At 34.5% G+C, this 20,913-nt stretch overlaps 1 protein-coding gene across 1 annotated transcript; it reads right to left on the bottom strand.

Moving 5' to 3' along the window:
- Positions 1-523: 523 nt before the first annotated feature.
- On the bottom strand, positions 524-5,671 carry LOC123698202. The gene is made up of 3 exons (XM_045644792.1): positions 5,049-5,671; positions 4,340-4,625; positions 524-4,195 (listed from the first exon to the last, which is right to left on the bottom strand). Exons 1-3 carry the CDS (start codon positions 5,669-5,671, stop codon positions 524-526), a joined length of 4,581 nt encoding a protein of 1,526 aa, XP_045500748.1.
- Positions 5,672-20,913: the final 15,242 nt, after the last annotated feature.

Raw genomic sequence — 20,913 nt, 5'->3', positions numbered from 1 at the left:
ATGCAATTTAATAGACGTAGTGATGGAAATTCTGCTGTTTATTCTTAGTTATTTAACAGTACTCTATAAATATTTCAACGTTGGACGCATACATAAATAATTTCGTATTTAAACATGTATAAAGTTATGTAGCGTCCATATTATCTGAAGTTCCGTTTATGAGTGGAAGCAGGGGATATCATTCATATTTATTCATAAAAATGAATAAATAATTAAAACACACACATTATTAAAGCACTTGATAGTATAGGTAAACTCAGAACTTAGAATTTAGAACATTACCCTTTTGCTCATTGGGATAGAATACATAACAACTAGGTAGTAAATAAATTATTAAATAAACTAGCTTTTGCCCGCGACTTCGTCCGCGTGGAATAGTGACTTCCGGCAGAAAAGTATAGATAGCTGTGCCCGCGACTACGTCAGCGTGTAACTCCTTGTGTATTATTAATTTAAAATGTATTGGTAATATTATTTACATCAGGTTCACATGAGGCTTAAGGACCTATAGAATCAAAATACTTTAGCGCAAAGCTTCCGGGTAAACTATATTGAAAGTTGACCCGTCCGGCACGTGAACATAAAGATTTCTAGAACTGCTAACACGGGAAAGAGCAACGTATAACTGACCATGCGAGAAACAACTGACACCGAGATCTACTCCGGCAACATGAAAAGTCTGCCCTTGAGCCTTATTTATTGTCATTGCATAACACACCGATACTGGGAATTGCGTCCTTTTAAATTGGAATGGAAAATTATTTGGTATTAAGGGTATTCTGGGGATAAAGACGGTTTCTCCTGCACCGCAACCTGTTAAAATTTGAGCCTCGATTATATTTTGTTGCAACTGGGTTACTTTTAGTCGAGTTCCATTGCAAAGTTGTGGTGGTCTTAAATTTCGGAGTAGAATAATCGGAATGCCAATTTTTAAACAAATTTCGTGAGAAGGAAGTCCGGGCATATTTAAAGAATTTAAAAATTCTATCGGGTAATTAGTTGCTTCTTGTTCATCGACCATTCTATTTATTGATCTATAAACTTTGCTTTCCCCCTGTATATTCGACAGTATTTTGTTATTAATCTCAGATGCCTGGTCATTGCTAGGAGTTAAAATAGATCTTTCGCATAGCCAGGAATTGTCCCTATTTAATATATTTGTTACGTCACCGTAAACCGACGATATAAGATGTGGTTGAGATTGCACTATACAACATAATTCAGGCGTCAGAATAAGTTTTCCTTGGTGTAGTTGTGGATAGGTACCTTCACCAATCTTTAATAATGAATCAGAAAATTGACTATCATCCGGGTTATCTCCAGTTCTCACTCGCATGTTTATAGTCAAATGCACCGATTGTATATCACGCCACAAATAAGAGCTTTTCAGGCAAGCCCTAACCTCATCAGCTCGGGTTCCCCGTGGTATTACCGGTAAGGTTTGTCGGAAATCACCACAAAATAAAACCGTGATACCGCCCATTGGTCGATCATTTTGTCTTATATCCCTTAAAGTTCTATCTACCGCTTCTACTGCTTTTCGATGGGCCATCGTACATTCATCCCATATGATTAAATTACACTCGCGTAATACCTTTGCTTTGTCGCTATTTCTTGAAATACTACAGGTTGGACTTTCCGTGCGATCTAAATCAATTGGTATTTTGAACATAGTGTGAGCCGTTTTACCTCCTGGTAGCAATGTTGCAGCTATCCCAGATGAAGCTACGGCAAGAGCTATTTTACGCTGATTTCGAACATAAGCCAATATTAATTTAGTCAAAAAGGTTTTCCCAGTTCCTCCAGGTGCATCTAAAAACCATATTGTTCCCAAATTATTTTGAACACTTCCGCACACACGGTCATAAACTGAACGTTGTTCTGCAGTCATCATTGGGACACCGTTTTCTAATGTTGTCAGCAGTTCCATTAAGTTGTAACCAATCTCTGCGGAATATTCCCTATTAGTTACCTCTCCGACTGAGGTTGGTGTTGGCAAACCATATTCACATAGTGATTTACCGCCAACTGCTGTTAACTCATCCTGAAGAGCTAATAAGCACTGATTTATGGCAAGATCACGGAAATTATCATTAGTTGTGCCTTCATCATTGTTAGATATATTTCTAAGAAAGTCTTCTGAAAATTTGTCTTTATATTTTTCCCATAATTGTACAGCATCTGACAAATTACAAAATGTAAGTAATGTTACAAATAAATGACGTAACCGTCTTGGATTATCACTAACACAGGATTCTGCTAAAGCGTCATCCCAATGCTGATCATTTTCAAGCAAATGACGCGCTTGGCAAGCTGCATGATAACTGGGATAAACAACATTGTCTACTTTTCTCAAATCTATAAATGAGGTTGGTCCTCGCACAGTATGTAATAATAATCGCAAATAGAAACACTCAGCGTTGTTAGGATGAACGGTGTATACTCTACCAAGAACATGTTCTTTGAAAATACCTGACTCGCCATCTACAGGCCTGCCACGGCGTCTACGATTAAAGACACCTCGTTGCTTATCGTAGGTATAATACGATGGAACTTCTTCATATAAAAGAGATTTTGCAAAATCATCAGTTTGGCAAAGTCGAAAGAATGCTGATAAAGTTGTTTGTCTAGGGTTCTCTAACCGTTCTGTGACATTTTCGGTGTTGAAATATATACGTTGACCGCCTTCAAGATGAACATCCAGATGGGTCACAGGTGGATATCTTTCATGAATGTTGAAACTTAAGATCCGCCACACAGCTTCTGAAGAACTTATATATCTGCCTGACTGAAATCTTGTAACTTCATCATTTTCATTTCTCAAAGCAAATGTAGCTTGGTCACTGCCCTTATTAATGTACTTACAAATATATTTTATTGACTCTACACTATTACACATTTCAACATTTATGTGAGCTTGAAATGCTCTGGACAACACAGGAGAATACGGAACGACCCACCTATTGTCTAAAATAACCTGTTGTCCAGACACTCGCTTTTCAACAGTGAAACCACCAGTATCTCTTGAACGGCGACGATATTTCGGGTATCCATCATGTCCTGTTACAGTTTCTTCCACTAAGGCTTTTGGATATCTTTTAGTGCAACGACCGTCTTGCATGCAAGAAGAATTCACGTTAAATGCACCACATGGACCATGTATCATATGAGTTTTAACAATGTCGTATAACTCGGAATCTGCAATCGGACTTGGAATTTCGGCACTGATTAAACTGTCTACATCATTAGGTCGAACCTTATCTTTTAACCAAAGCAGTATATGTGCGTGGGGTAAGCCGCGTTTTTGCCATTCAACACTATACATATAACACAATACTTCTCCAAAAATGTTATCTTTGGTAAATAGATCTATCATTGATTTTAATTTTAAATGAAAAACTCTTGCGATGATATCATGGCGGTCATGCGGTGCTTGACCCTCAAGAAGCTCCCGAGTGATTTCATCCCACTTAGGATTGGTAGTTACAGTAATAAATAAGTCGGGACGTCCATATTTTCTTACGTAACAAAAAGCATCTTGAGTACGTTCGTGCATGTAGCGTGGACCACCAGTAAAAGAAGAGGGCAAAATAACTAAACGGCCCATATTCACCGTATCATTATCTTGCTGCATGGCGTCGCGAAGGTGCACGTATTCTTCAGCGCGCAGCTGCCTTTGATTAGATCGTATATAAACTAATCTTTCGGTTTCAATTTTTGCGTACATGTCTACAATAAACTGATTGAATAAGCCACGAAAACGTTGCAAGTATACAAACCTATTCCGTCTTACTTGCAATTGGTAACAGTAAAATTGAAGGCATGAAATCTTTTTATTATAAATAGGTGCGCCTGTATGCGGATCAGTTTGGTATAAAGCAAAATTATAACCATCTTCCCCTCGACAATATATCAAAGGATATTGCAAACCGTCGTAAGCCCTGTGGGTTTCGTAAATACGTTGTAAACGATTGTCTCTGGAACGGATAACGATATCACGCCTATCACATTCCTGGTCGACCAATACCACAGCAACTTCATTCGTGGATGGAGCATTATAACGCCCAGGGTGTTCCTGCGTTGGACGCCTATCGGCATTTATAACAATTTTATAATTGTTATCATCATCTCGAGGAAGAGCTTCTAATGCCGATTTAAAACTGCATACATACGAATTAATCTGATGCAACATGTTCTGAAGTTGTGAAATGAGTTCAGCATTTAAATTTGGGAAATATTGATTTCTTATATTCGACTGTTCGTTGTAGTCGGATACAAAATATATTTGAAGAAACTTAGGTTGGTCTTCAGGCAAAAGAGATCCTATCAAATGGTAAACCTGACCTTGTATTTTAAAAGTAGGCATGAAAGGACCTTCGGAGATTTGTTGAGCACCAAAGGATGTCATCTGAAACGCACTATTATAAGTGCGAATGTTGTCGAAAAACTGTTTAGATTGCACATGTTCCCCTAAAAGTAATGATTTCAAAGGTTCCGGTGGGTCTTCGAATGAAGGCAAATTTATTTTACCTCCAGAACAACAGAATCCAGCCGACTCCTTACTCCACTTTAAAGCATTACAAAAAGAACATACCACGTTCATATCGCCTATTACAGAAGATGATCTGTAATCAATTGTGAAATTATAAGCAAACCCACTTTTATATTTGTCTGACCACGCCACCGTATTTCTAGATTGATCTTCTATGTGTACATCTAAGTTATTAAGACTATGACGAAATCTGTCTGCAGTAAGACGGGCCTCTCGCTGTTCGTCCGTTTCAAGAGACCGAATATTTTCGATTCTTAATCTTTCATTAGACAAACTTATTAATCGTTCTTGTGTCAAAGAATTGTAATGTTCGCGTACCGACTCTAGTCGTTGTTCATGCTCATGTTCATCTTCGAGTGATCGAACAATATTATGGTGCACCCTATCATTTGTCAAACGGTCTTCATATTGAGTAAAAGTTTCAGATTCTCGAGATAAAATATGACGTTCGCGGTCAGCTGTGAGACGCAATTCCCTCTCAGTGAAGGTTTCTGACTCGCGAGACAATATATGACGTTCGCGGTCAGCTGTGAGACGTAATTCCCTCTCAGTGAAGGTTTCTGACTCGCGAGACAATATATGACGTTCACGGTCAGCTGTAAGACGTAATTCCCTCTCAGTGAAGGTTTCTGACTCGCGAGACAATATATGACGTTCGCGGTCAGCTGTAAGACGTAATTCCCTCTCAGTGAAGGTTTCTGACTCGCGAGATAATGTATGCCGTTCGCGGTCAGCTGTGAGACGTAATTCCCTTTCAGTAAATGTTTCGGACTCGCGAGATAATGTATGTCGTTCGCGGTCAGCTGTGAGACGCAATTCTCGTTGTGAAGCAGTTTCAGCTGCTCGGGATAACACATGTTGTTCTTGGTCAATGGTAAGCCTTAGCTCTCGTTGAGAAAAGCTTTGAGACGCCCGTGATGTAGCTCGTCTCGCTCTGTCAGCTGCTAATCGCATCTCTCTCTCTGAAGAGCTTTCATTGGCTCGAGAAGTTGAGGCACTAACTCTCATAGAGTTTAACCGATATGCTCTTTCCTCTGCCGATTCTTGAGAACGCGCATTTCTCATCCTCTTAGCATCTCTAGAATTTCGAGATAAAGATGGTCTTTTTTTAGGTGGCATTGTGTATTTTTAATCAACAGTAACTGAAGCTACCTTGCACTTATGAAATCTACAGGGTGGTTCTAAATTACGTTGACAAATTTCAAAATAATAAATTTCAAAAATGGGACATGCTGCGTTGCTTTTGTTTTTTAATTATTATTTTCACATGTTTTGGCGCCAACTTAAAGTTATTTGTGAAGAGAATAAATTAAAAATTAGTCATTTTTTACTATGTCTGCTCAACGAGGTGCAATAATATCCTTATATGAGGCTGGTAAGCGGCAGTGCGCGGTAGTGCGACTTCTCGGTATCAGTCGGCAGTTAGTTTCTTCTGCTATTAAACGCTACGATGAGCTTGGCCATCATGGTAACTGTCTGGGAAGAGGCAGAAAAAGAACTGTAAAGACGCCTAGGCTTCGACATATCGTCAAACAAAGATAGACCCGCAATTCACAAGCCAAGGTAAGAAAAATGGCTCGAGATTTAGGTGTAAGTCATTCAACGTTACAACGAGTTGTTAAAAATGAGCTCAAGTTAACAGCATACAAGCTTCGAAAAGCGCAGCGGTTGGATGATAAAGATAAAAAAAATACGCCTTGAAAGATGTCGCTTACTGAAAGCGCGCTCCGCTGGTGAAGCGTGGAAAAATATTTTTTTCACCGATGAAAAAATTTTTCAGGTTGAACAGTCTCATAACCGCCAAAACGATAAAGTTTACTCTTCTAGTCGCCCTGGAGCCACAGCAATTATCCCCCATCGGCATAGACCGGATTCAGTCATGGTTTGGCGTGGCATTTGCTCAACAGGCAAAACTCCTCTCGTTTTCGTAAAAAAAGGTGTGAAAATGAATCAAGAAATAAACCGACGCGATATTTTAGAGAGTGTAGTTCTTCCTTGGAGCCAGTAGCACTTCGGTGACCAACCGTGGACTTTTCAACATGACTCTACTGCATCTCACAGGGCCTCAAATGTACAGTAGTGATGTATGGACCATTTCCCAGAGTTCATAAGTTCCAAGGAATGGCCTCCATTTTCACCAGACCTTAATCGAATGGATTTCAGCGTATGGTCAATTCTAGAGGCGAAGGCCTGTGCAACATCACACAGAAGTGTAGACGCGCTGAAGGCAACACTTACTCGTGAGTGGGACAAAATATCTGAAGAGGAGGTACGGAAAATCGTCGAAAACTTCAGAAAACGTTTAAGCCTTTGTATTAAAGCTAAAGGTGGTTATTTTGAAAATAAATAGATATTTACATTAAAATAATACTGTATTTTTATTATTTAGTAGTCACAGATATACTGTATAAAAGAAAAATAAAATAAATCGTAAAATAAGTTGTCAACGTATTTCAGAGCCACCCTGTATTAATCTATACATATAATAAAATCGTAGGAAAGTCAAAACTGTACATTGAATATTTTTTTAAAAGAATACCTGGGCCGTGATCTATAATCGATATAGAAGCCAAAAACATAGTTTTTAGAATTTTTGTCTGTTTGTCTGTTTGTCTGTTTGTCTGTTTGTCTGTTTGTCTGTATGTTTGTCCGAGCTAATCTCGAAAAGTACTGCATAGATTTACTTCAAATTTTGCATGAATATTACTAACAGGACGGGTGAGGCTATAGGCTACATATTATTAAGCTATCACCTACGGGGGAGGAGCTGTGAACCTTTATTTTTCTTACGTATTCCGTGTATTACGACAGCGTACAATCTAAAGACTCATGTTTAAATGTTGGTTTCGAGTAAGCCATGCTATTATCTAGCTTTACAAAATAAAAACTATGTCATTTACGTAATTTGGGCAGAGAAACAGTTTAATGAACTTAGTAGTATAAAGACAAATTAGAAACAGCGCCATCTATTAAATGTTATAAAAATCAAATCAATTTACACGTTAACTATTGGAAATTAATAATCAAATGACGCATATATAAATGTTGTTTGACAATATCTAGATTGACACTATAAAAAATTATGCCATTTAAGTAACTTGGGAAGAGAAACATAGCTTAAAGAATGTAAGTTGTATAATGTTAATTTTGTAACAGCGCCATCTATGAGATTTCGTAAAAATCAAATCAATTTACATGTTAACACTACTGAACACAATGTTAAAAATTAATAATTTAAATATAATTATGTTATTTATTTATTTAACTCTTTAACCCATATCTGCCGTTCCCTATAAGATATATTTCGTGTAAATAATAAACTACATCTTTTTTAAAGTGAGGGTAGATGTTTATTATTTTAAGTAAAAATAGACACCATTATCTACATTTAATCTAATGATTGTGTTCCAAAGAGTATAATAATATATTGTTGTGTTCATTAGTTACAATTTTAAAAATCTTCGTGTTTTATAAATTTACTAGCTTAACGCCCGCGGCTTCGTCCGCTTTGTCTAAAACCTAATAAATTATGTACTAAAACCTTCCTCTTGAATTAGTCTATCTATTAAAAAAACCGCATCAAAATCTGTTGCGAAGTTTTAAAGATTTAAGCATACAAAGGGACATAGGGACACAGAAAGCGACTTTTTTTATACTATGTAGTGATATTTATAAAGCAATTGAATGCCATAAAACAAAAAATATCAAATGCAATCTTCGTGTTTTGTGAATTTTCACCATCATGCGTTCCCACAAAAGGTAAGTTGTTGTTGTTTGTTGGTAAGTTGTTAAATGAAATGAAATGAATGATTCTTTTATTATTTTGAGGTGCATTGGGAACAGAAGTTTTTGATAAAATTTTATTTGTAAGTAGCTTTTTTTATAGATTTACAGTTAACTTTTGATTTTTTTATTTACAGATTCAATGCTAATAAAATTATATCGCCTTTGGAAGACGATTTCTGCTGATATTTTTACTACACCACTTGAAAATTGATGATTTGATGATAAAGACAGTAGCAGCGAGGATTAAGTGGAAATTAGTAATCATCCGCTTCGTCAATTTTTGACTGAAGTTAATGTCCAACGTCCAATGGTTCAATCATTGGAAGTATCTCGGGAAATTTTGGAGGATATTTTTCAGGAAGGAGAGGAGGGGCAGCCAACCACATATCAAACTACTACGTTTTAGTACCGAAAAAAATGTTATTGCCAAATGAAACGTAAATTTTGCACTCACAACTTTACAAGTAATGTTTTAAGTTATCAGATAACCGCAAAGTCAAAATTTTATTTTTATTTTGACTTTGCGGTTATCTGATTATAATATTTATCGTTATGGCTATCGACGTACCGACCGTACTGGGATCAGAGTAGGTACATGATATACAGTTCATCATCCAGGATTGCTTAGAGCATTTTCACACTGAAAAAGATGTTTTCTTTGAATCATAGTTGCTTCATTTATTTATTTTTAATCATTTTACATAATATGTTTTATATTTTATAAATATATCATTTTCATTATTTAAGTAGATAAAATAAATTATGTAACGGTTTTATAAGAAAACACATTATATTTGTTAGGCGACGGTGATTTCTTCCAGGCAAAAGATATTCATCAGCTCAATAAAATTGAACAGTATGTTGTTAGTTATTCTTTAGATTCACAATTGTAATGAGCATTTCCGCATGCAAGTTGTATCGTAGTTTAGATATATCATAGTTTTTACATATTAAAGTTCCAACAAAACCCTCAAATTTTTTAGTAGAGTTGAGCAAGATAATTTGAAAAATGTGCCGTGTTAAGTATTATAGAAAAGGTTAGTAAGTTGGTAATTATTATTTCTTCTTCATTTACATGTTGTTAGTAAAAATAAACTTTAACTTACAGTCAAAGTAGTCAAAGTATATTTTAACTAATACTACTTTATATCTATTATACTTATGTTCAGTATTTATCTGTATTATTATTGCTTGACAATTAATATATTTTCATGTCGTATACCAAATTATAAACATAAGTTTAATGTGTAATTAGCTGGATTTATTTTTACACACTCACAGACTTATATTTTATGTTAAATGATAAAAGAGTGTTACTATGTAGTGTAAATCATAATACATTTTTTCACAATTAAAAACTTTACTTACTCAATATGAAGACCGTTTGACAAATGATAGGGTGCATCATAATAAGATGAACATGAGCATAAGCAATGACTAGAGTAGGGACGCGAATATTACAATTATATGAGACAAGAACGATTAATAAGTTTGTTTAATGAAAGATTAAGAATTGAAACTATTCGGTCTCTGGAAACGTACGAATAGCGAGAGGCCCGTCTTACTGCAGACAGATTTCGTCATAGTCTTAATGTCTTGAGGTAAACAATCTACGAATTCGGTGGTGTGGTCTGACAAATATAAAAGTGGGTTTGCTTATAACCTCACAATTGATTACAGATCATCTTCTGTATAGGCGATATTAACGTAGTATGTTCTTTTTGTAATGCTTTAAAGTGTAGTAAGGCGAGTCGGCTTTCGTTTGAAGATACACCGGAACCTTTGAAATCACTACTTTTAGAGGAACATACTGTGCAATTAGCGTTTAGCTACTATTATGTATTCTGTGGTGCAATGTAAACTGTTATTAGACAATATTCGCTCTTATAGTAGTGCGTTTCAAATGATCCTTTGGTGCTCAATAATTATCAGAAGATCCGTTCATGCTTACTTTTAAGATACAAGGTCAAGTTTACCATTTGATAGGATCGCTTTTGCCTGAAGGCCAACCTAAGTTTGTTTAAATATATTTTGTATTCGACTACAACGAAAAGTGGAATACAAGAAATCAATATTTCTCAAATTTAAAACTGAACTCATTTCACAATTTTAGAACAGGTTAATTCGTATGTATGCAGTTTTAAATCGACATTAGCAAGCAAGACAAGCTTTTCGTCAAGATGGTGATATCGGCACTCAGGAACTCCCTGGACGTGTTATAACACCCAGGCCACAGTATTACAATTTTTCCTACAGTAGGGCGACGAATGTATTTTCGCATAGCAACGGAGGGGAACTCGCGGGGGGTCAAGTGACGCGGGCCACGTACCACAAACATGCTTAGTTTGTGGTATCGAGCGCGAAAGATAGTCATCGTGTTTTTAGTAAAGTTACTATGTAAACTAACGTAATTTAAAACTTAGGTACATATTCTATAATGGTGTGCTCAAACTGTTAATCTACATTTAATTTAGATTATTATTTGATACTAAGTAATGTAGAATTTAAACCACATTCATGTTTTCTTCAGATTTTAAGATTTTCTTATCAGAGTGTTCAATTTTAATGTAGTTAAATTTTATAAGAGACAATAGGTAATTAAGAAAATTTTAAAATAAAGTGTCACGTATTTTTTTTAAACGACGAATGACGAAAAACGACCTAATCGCGGACGAAGTCGCGGGCAACAGCTAGTATTATATAATATAAACACTACTAAAATAACTAAAATGCGTACCTACTACTACTTATAAAGAAATAAAATGTAAACTAATAATATGCTTAAACACTACCGAAACCTATAGAATAACAACAAAAGAAATCTATAAATGAACTATAATAATTATAGTTAAACACTACTATAATAAATATATGATAATTACGAAAATAAACTATTAATACCTACCAAAATAACAAAGATACGTACCTACTGCTACTTCACTTATAAAGAAATAAAATGTAAACTAATAATATGCTTAAACACCACCAAAACCTATAGAAAAACAAATAATTACGAAAATAAACTATTGATATAATTAAACACTACCAAAATAACTAAAATACGTACCAATTGATACTTCACTTATAAAGAAATAAAATGTAAACTATTAATATGCTTAAACACTACCAAAACCTATAGAAAAACAAATAATTACGAAAAAAAACTATTAATATAATTAAACACTTCCAAAATAACTAAAATGCGTACCTACTGGTACTTCACTTATAAAGAAATAAAATGTAAACTAATAATATGCTTTAACACTACTAAAACCAACAACAACAACAAAAGAAATCTGTCAATAAGGTCGAACACTTTGAACGTCTATTCGCATCAACAGCCAAATATTGTATGAACCTCGCACGCGGACCCGCCGCCTTTTTATAGCTCCCACCGCGAAGCGCGTCGAACGCGGCAACTGATACACAAAAATAATCCTTATGGCATGATTCTGTATTCACGCGCGATGACTTATAGCGTATTTCATGTTCAGTAGCACCTCGTTAAGTCGAACCTCGATAAGTCAAATACCTCCAAATCTAGAAAAAATGTTTTGTTCCCTTCCCCTCAAACACCAAAACCTCCATTACTTGAAATCTTGACCCTCTATTAGTTGAAATAATCACCGAGTCCCTCCAAGCCATTTTGGTACATATTTTCACTCTTTAACCGTTCGAAGAAGTTTAGTTGATCTGCTCTTAAACATGCAATAACCTATCTTATTTTGCGTCCCTCTACTTTTATCTCCAATTCTTAATTTATTTTATTTTAATTGCCATGGCTAAGTGCACGTTTATATTTATTTTTTCTTATTCGCATTTGTTGCACGTATAAAAATGTATGTATCCAAACTGTGGATAATGTTGTTGGTTGGACAGTTATACCTGTATTTAGATTAAGTTTTATTGTACAATTAACCACTGTTCTGCTGTTTATTATCCCTAATAAAGAAAATAAAATAAAATAAAATAACTCGAAAAATTAACTTTCACCTTTGTATCTCGACCATAGCAACGTTTTATTTTACAACCTTTATCTACAACTTGATCATTTGGAATTTATTATCTCTATTGTTCGAACAAAAATAAGTTGCCGACTTTAAGAACTTGAACTTTTTTTGTGTACTTTTTATGTAAAACAATCGATGTACAGCTGCTAATGAGCCTTAATAAAATAAAATAAAATAAACTTGCCGACAATGTAAGTACACTATTGTTTCTTAGAAAACATTTTAGGACTATACCATAATAAATTTATGACTCACGTAAACACGTGTTTGCATTATCTGATGACGAAATTATTTTTATTTTAATTGCCATGGCTAAGTGCACGTTCTGATGAGTCTTTTTCCCAGACAGATGAAAAGAACTCTGCGAACATATTACTTATTTTCAATATCTGTATGTGCTGAACGATTACCCAGAGTAAGCGTGGGAACGGACGAAGCGCGTTTTTTGTCTTTAATGTAAGACCAAAAAAGTTTTGTAGATTGGGGTAGCAACGCAACTTATATCGGTCAGTTTCCTAGCGGTCCGCCCCGGCTTCGCCCGTGGTACATATTTACGTTTTCTCTACATAAAAACCATCCTCGTACTTCAAGGAATATAATAGAAAAGAATTATCGAAATCGGTTCAGCCGTTCACACGTGATGCCATGACAACGCGAAACGGGTGCAGACCCGCCGCCTTTTTATAGCTCCCGCCGCGAAGCGCGTCGAACGCGGCAACTGATACACAAAAATAATCCTTATGGCTGCATGATTCTGTATTCACGCGCGATGACTTATAGCGTATTTCATGTATAACTTTGGTGTTTCTACACCGATTTACATGATTCTTTTACTATAACCTGCCCAGGAGTATGAAGAATAATTGTGCCAAATTTGGTTAAAATCCGTCGTGTAGTTTTTGTTTCTATAACGAATATACAGACAGACAGACAGACAGACAGACAGACAAAAATTTTACTGATTGCATTTTTGGCATCAGTAGCGATCCCTTATCACCCCTTCATAGTTTTTTTTTAAATATATTTCATGTACAGAATTGGCCTCTCTACAGATTTATTATAAGTATAGATTGCCAACGTTTATATACCTGAAATACCCATTTTTCAGCTAGATATACCTTCACACACTAAGGATAAAGGATCACTTCCAAGTGATAAGGCCGCCTAATAAACTGTACTGTTTTTTGTTTTGTATAAATTAGTAATAAGTTTAAATAAAAATAAACAAACACACCGAAATCGTTCTCACCAAAGGTACGCTCTATCGTCCCACATAAATATAACATGAAAAAAAAAGAATTGAAACTTCTAAAGTATTCACACAAACACGTTACACAATACACAGCTGAAAGCTTCTGATTATTGCTTTGAAGAACCAACACAAAGACGCAACCATTCATCTGTTACAATTCAGTTTTTTCGCTATCCATAGAGCTTCAATCGACTGCTAACTAAATGTAATGAAATGATAAAAACCAATAGTTGGTGTTCATTGGTACGAAAATATCTTGAGAGCGTTTGAACAACGGGAAAATGAGAAAACGCAATTGATGAAAGCTTATTTTGAAGTTTTTTCGACAATTATTAGATATATGTATGCAAGTATATAATTTTCAATACTTTGAGTAATTATTAAATTAAATATTATTCAGAACATCTTGAAAAAGTTCAGCTTGAACTACAAATGCTATCAAAAAAGACAATACACTTCGTAACTGCATTACCATAATATTATCATACTCCAATAAAATATCGAATACTGAAGAGAAAACAATATTTAAGAAAATCAAATATTGTCAAATATATTTGCATTGAAATTACTATAAAAAGGAAAATGTTTCATATAATTCTAGATTTATAAAGCGAATCGAAAGTAATACATATTCATGAGAGGCAGTCCTTGCCAACTTCTATCAAAATTGGTCTGCTAAAAAGCTTCTTCAAATACACTATCCACTTTATCTTCAATAATAACAAATATTTATTTAAATATCGCATATTGCGTACATTGATCTGACTGTTAAAAATTGAGATCTATTGGAAATCATTTTGTACAGTCAAATTAGATTGAAAGATATATCTTTACATGAGGATTTGTTACCATTCTAAGTCCTATTAATATTATAAATACGAAAGTTTGTGGGGTATGTATGTGTTTGTATGTTTGTTACTTTTTCATGCAAATGCTACAGACTAAACAGATTACAATGAAAGCACTTATAATATGAAGGGTAACTTGGATTAACGCATAGAATAGGGTTTTTTCCGGAAATCTCACGGGAACGGAAACTATGCGAGTTTTTCTTTGAAAGCGCGGTCGAAGCCACGGGCGGAATAGTCTTATATAATCGAAACGGTGTCTTTACCTTTATAGTATACTAGCTGCTCTGCGCGGTTTCACCCCCGTGGCTCCACTCTTGTTGCCCGTAGCGTGATGAAATATAGCCTATAACCTTCCTTGATAAATGGGCTATCTAACACCGAAAGAATTTTTCAAATCGGACCAGTAGTTCCCGAGATTAGCGCGTTCAAACAAACAAACAAACAAACAAACATACAAACAAACAAACAAACAAACTCTTCAGCTTTATAATATTAGTATAGATTATAATTTTATATTAAATACAGTCAGGTATATAAGTAGCAAAAACGTCCAGCACAGAATGAAGAGTTACGTATACGAGTATACCTCCAAATGTGAATACTGAATATGTTGTATGAACATAATATCAGCTTAAATATTATAAGCTGCATTATGCCACCTGATATGACGTCATCGTCATCAGCCCGTCTAATACCCATTGTGTTATAATACAATGTGATATTATAGTATTCAATCACAAATGACCTATCAATTACTCAAATACATTATCATAATCCACACTTTTTTGGTGTTTGCAAAGAGCTTATTTAATTGTGAATTTAATGAATAAAGGCAGTTTGAAGAATTGCAATTTTATAACTCCTTTATATATTTAATTGAAGCATTTTTAAATAAGATAATGTAATAAATAAATAGTCTAGTAAAATACCTTTGACTTTTATGATAAGCAAACAGTCAAGTAATATTAAGAAACTCAAAGAAAAAAAACGATGTTGTACTGTTAATAATCCCGTTCAGTTTTTTTATAAAATGGCTGAAAACTAATTAATAAGTGCGATTTAATTACTTTCTTGAACTCAAAGCCGTAAACACAAATTATAAATTCATCTGCAATCTACAATAAGATTCAGCTTTTAATTACGAAAAAAATAGAAATGCTTATATAATTACAATAATTATTATATCTAGATTAGCTGAATCACACAACTTAGTCCTGCATGAAAATGAATATTTCTTCCTATTTTTGCACCATTTTTATTGATGCTTCGCTTTTATTAATTTAAAAATTTATAGCTTTCCTCGATAAATGTATTTATGTATAACATAAATAGAATTTTTCAATTCGAATCAGTACCTAGTTTAGTTTAAGTACCTATCAAATTATGTCGTGTATTGAAAGAAAGCTTTTCTAGTGTAGATAAGTTTCACAAAATATTATTCATACACAATAATCATAAAAATTCGAACTCATCTCTAGTAAAATATGTAAAGTAAACCAAATGCGGTGTGCAAACATACGACATTGGGAACCGAATTTACGATTCAATATGCAGCTGGTGGAATTCACCCAGTGCTGTTTATGTGACCCTAGTCGAAATATGAAGAGCTTTACTCAATTATAGTGAAATTTTAGTAAAAGAAAAGAAAAGAAGTGTATTTATTTAAGTGTATAGATTAACTTTGTTATAAGTTTGTGCGAATTGTGATATGTTTATTAATTTGTAGTAGCAGTCACTTAGATATAATAATCTATACCTATTTGTCTTATATATGTATAAAATTACCGTGTCACAATGTTAGTTACCACTTACCATACACCTCCAAAACGGCTGGACCGATTCTCATGAAATTTTCTGTGCATATTGGGTAAGTCTGAGAATCGGCCAACATCAATTTTTCATATGTTCCACGGGCGAAGCCGGGGCGGACCGTTAGTAATATATAGGTTAGAAACTCATTAATAGATAGGCTATGTATAGGAGTAGTGGAAATAGTAGTAGCACAGATAATATAATACTATAGGTAGTGTGACTTTCACAAGAACTGAATACATACTTAATGCATGAGATAATAAATAAAAAAGCAAAAATAGAATATAAAATTAGTAAGTAAAATTTAATGTTTTCTCGCTTCAACGAGGGAAGCGGAACAAAATGCGCAATTAGTTGGCGAAAACGTTTAAATATTTAATTTTGTATCCATCCTTTGAAACTCTGTAGAACACCTCGAAGCTATAGTTTTGCTACGTGAAATGTGTATATAGAGTTTTAAATCTATTGGTATAGTAAATAAGGAATAAGCTCGATATTTATATGAAAAAAAATCAATGATTTAATACACATTCAAAATACAAACCAAAACAACAAACTAAAATGAAAACGCTTCGATACGATACGATTTAGAAGGTTCTGTACATTTGATTTTTTATTAGAAACAAAACAAGTAATTATTAAGAATAGGAAGTCACTAAGTAGATAGGAAGGAATATTTACTGTTAGTTAGTAATTTAACAATTTAACAGGAATTTATTTTTATTTGCATTCTTGCTTGGCGTATATTCAATAGATAAGGATGTTTAAAAGTTAGTTGTTAATTGTATTTTAATAGAAATGTTATTATATTTTTTACTAGCTTTCCGCCCGCGGATTCACCCGCGTTTTGATAGAAAAACCCGCATAGTTCCCGTTCCCGTGGGATTTCCGGGATTGCGTCATTTTCCCGGGATAAAAAGTAGCCTATGTCCTTTCTCGGGTATCAAAATATCTCCATACAAAATTTCATGAAAATTCGTTCAGTAGTTTAGGCGTGATTGAGTGACAGACAAACAGACAGAGTTACTTTCGCATTTATAATATTAGTATGGATTAAATTTTGTTAGTTTTTTAACATTAAAAGAGGGGACTAGAATATAAGTGACCGTTCCATCATAATATCTTCAAAATTAAAGCAATACTTAACATCTTCAATGAATCTTTGATTTTACTTGAACATTTCAAACAAAGACAGATCATTCTAGTATTTACTAACCTAACCTAGAAGCTCTAGTTAGATATCAATATTAGTCAATGTACTAATAGTACCTATTTAGTAGACTGAAATCCGACATTCCTCGCATTTCTCTGCATAACTCAATAAATCGTATCATATCAATGAAATAATTATTCTCAACTATAAGCAAATAGTAACGAATATTAGTTGCACTATTGAAAAATAGTTACATTAAGTTGATTATTAGTCGTGTTTAATTACAAAATTGTGTATTTCTTTCGACTCATCTTGACACAGTCGCAGTTACCTTTAATTTAATCAAAATAAAAAAATTGGTCCTGCCTCCGCTGCCAAGTTCATACATTTTTAATCGAATATTTTTCCTCATACAGATTCAGGTATATACTGAAACAAAAGCTCACACGACCGTGCATGATTTCATAAAACGCAATTTCTAAAAGAATTAGTGAAAACTACTTCTCGTCTTCAGTAACCAACATCTATATACATACTTGTACAATTTCAGACATCTAAATTTGTCGTATCTTTTTCAACTATAAAATACACTAAAACTACATAGTTACTAAAACTATTTTAACAATACAGTGTTGCACTACGTTATACAATGAAAACTTCAGTGAAATCCTACATTGTATGAGACTCTACGTGACGCTGACGCTACGCTTCGGGTCTTTAAAAATGTATCTTTACTTGGTGCGAAGTAGCTTGGAGGAACAATGTTATTCGGTGCAAAAAAATGTATTATTCAGTTTAACGCTGATGTATTAAGCGTTTGTTTCAGCTATTTATACTACGTAATTATCATTTATACGTAATTATCCATTAATTTAGAAAGAAGATATGTATTGTATGCGAATTTCTATTCGAATAAAACACAAAATAATAAAAAAACTCATTTAATTGTAGATAAAAATTACACATATTATGTTATCGTTAAATAAAAGAAAATAAACAATTCTGATGCTGTTTATAGTTTTACTATCTCTCTCTGTATGAACATTGAACAATACATCGTCAAAATGTATAACATACATAAAGCAGTCACCAAGAAGATGAATTATTCCAATATCACGGCAGAATTTCATTACAAAGCTTCAGTAGGAACTCTTGGAGCAGCAGAAAGGGATAAACAGCCACTTAACGGTGCCATTGTCTCAAATAGAGCTAAATGTAAGCCATAAACATGAAAAATGAAGCGAAATGAACATCCCAAGAGAAATGTTGTAACCCTTAAATTTATCCTCAGAGGAGACTGCTAACAGTGGTAAATTTTACATGATAACAACTAAAAAACAAAAGAAATAAGCTATGAATAACGAATTCATTGCTTTTTCACAATAAACGTGTACAAAATTCCTTGGAGATCCTGTAGACACAAAACATTTAACGAGACGAAGAAAACTTTTAGCGAGGGGCATTTTCGCTAAGGAGCTATTTTTCGTTTATGTAATACTCAAGGCTGTTTACAAAAAATGTCCATTCAACGTTTTTTCTGTTAAGCAAAACGAGCTGACAATATTATGTATCCGATAACGAATCATTTCACATCACAACATTTAAGATTCAATCCACGCAATTGCGGTTTCGCATATCCTTAAGCGGTTTCTATAAGGCTTACCTGATCTCAATTCGAAAGGCATGATACCAAGCGTGAAAAGCGCCCCTCCCCTGCAGTCGTCCCGGTCACAGTTCCATCCCTCCCCTCGTCATTCCATAGCTATTACATTCGATCACACACAAACACATTTGTATCGACACTTATATATCACTGGATAACCTTAGCTGTCAGAGGTTATGCAGCATGACGCACTAATTGTTCTCGATACGTCAAAAAAGGGTAACGGGCGGTTTGACACAGCATCCGCGGCGGTGGCGGGGTCACTTCTGCCGTTGAGATGCGGCGCGCGCCGACAGCGCACCCCGTTGCCATGACGACGGTCCGGGCGATCCACCTCGTCCTCTATCGCATACAAAAACAAAAATACCAAATTAATTGCGTAATCGTGTACCGTAAAATTTTGGAGCTAATAAGTAAGTTCTGGCTCACTTTGCGCTCCAACTTCAAAGGATGTTCGGGAGTTGGCTGTTTAAATTCTAGTTAACTCCGAGTTTAGTCTAAAGTAAAAATGAAGTAGGTATTTTGTTGAAAAGTTCAAAATTTCGATGTCAGAATATATGTTAGAACTTGAAAGGAATTGCACGTGAGATACAAGTCTCTTTGAAGCGTAATTGGATATTCCTGGCTTGATGCACTGCTGTGTCTGCCAGTGTGAAGTATACGTTTTAAGCTGCACGAGATTTGGGAAGGATTGCCTTTCTAAATCGCACAGTGTAAAATGCCTTTAGAATAAAGGGGGTAACTTAATATTGAAACTTTCCTAATTTATGTTAGTAAAGGAACTACTCCATGTGTTCCTTATCGTAATATCTGTCATAAGAAGATGCCGCAGTGCATCAGAGAGATGATATATATTCTCTAATATTACAACGCCTCTACAAATTTTAATATAACATTTTTCTGACAATGCAGTTCACACAAAATCTTAAAAAATATATGCATAAGACTGTATTAAAATTGTTTTCCGGGAATTTGTATATATTCTTTACTAGTTCAAAGCCAACTTTTAAAAATGGATACGCTATAATATGCCCAACCTTTTCGGTACGATGAGCGTAGAATGTTGAACTCTACGAGGGCCGGTAACAATAAAACTTTTTTACAATCAAAGTCTAGTTCGTGCGAAGTTGTGGACAAAGCTAATAGTTTCAAAACTACAACCATTCAAATTTAGTACACGTTCAATTTTTCTTTTTCAAAATGTAGCGATGAAACGTTATATTCTATCGACTAATTTTCATAGAGCCTTTGTGTGGAAAGTCGTGCGGTAATCTCTTTAAATTTCCGATGTGCATGATATGTATAATGCATCTCGAGATTTTTCTAAGGTAGATGTGGAACTGAAGAAAATGAAATGTATTCTCTATACTCTCAAGGACGATGACATTTTATTTTCTCACAAATTTTTTTTTTATGGAAAGCTAAACATTATTTCAGGTTTCATATTGTCTTCTTATTTTTGTTTTACGGGAATTGAACGAAATAAAAGACGACCAGTTAACGATTTCAAATAATAAAAAAATATATAACAGACTTTTTGATGGATTGAAAGACGTTTTATATCCCTGAGTATTTAATTGCTAGTTTATCTCATATTACAGAAGATACAAGTTGCCAACACTGGCTCATCTGTGCCCGTTAGTTGGAAACTGCTTTAGATTTTAGCATAACTAGTGTAACTAGGCTTGCCAGGTGTCCGGCTTTAGCCGGACATGTTAGGCTTTTTGCAGTCGCGTCCGGCCAAATATGTACGTGTTTGGCCTGTCCGGCTTTTGTCAGGCTTTTTGTCAGAGTGGCGATTCGTACGACGATGGGCGGACGAGCGCCCGACCCG

This window comes from Colias croceus, chromosome 15 (assembly GCF_905220415.1).
Source record: "Colias croceus chromosome 15, ilColCroc2.1".
Lineage (NCBI taxonomy): Eukaryota > Metazoa > Arthropoda > Insecta > Lepidoptera > Pieridae > Colias > Colias croceus.
Note: the sequence above shows the minus strand (reverse complement) of the source record. Positions and strands in the feature narration are given on the sequence as shown.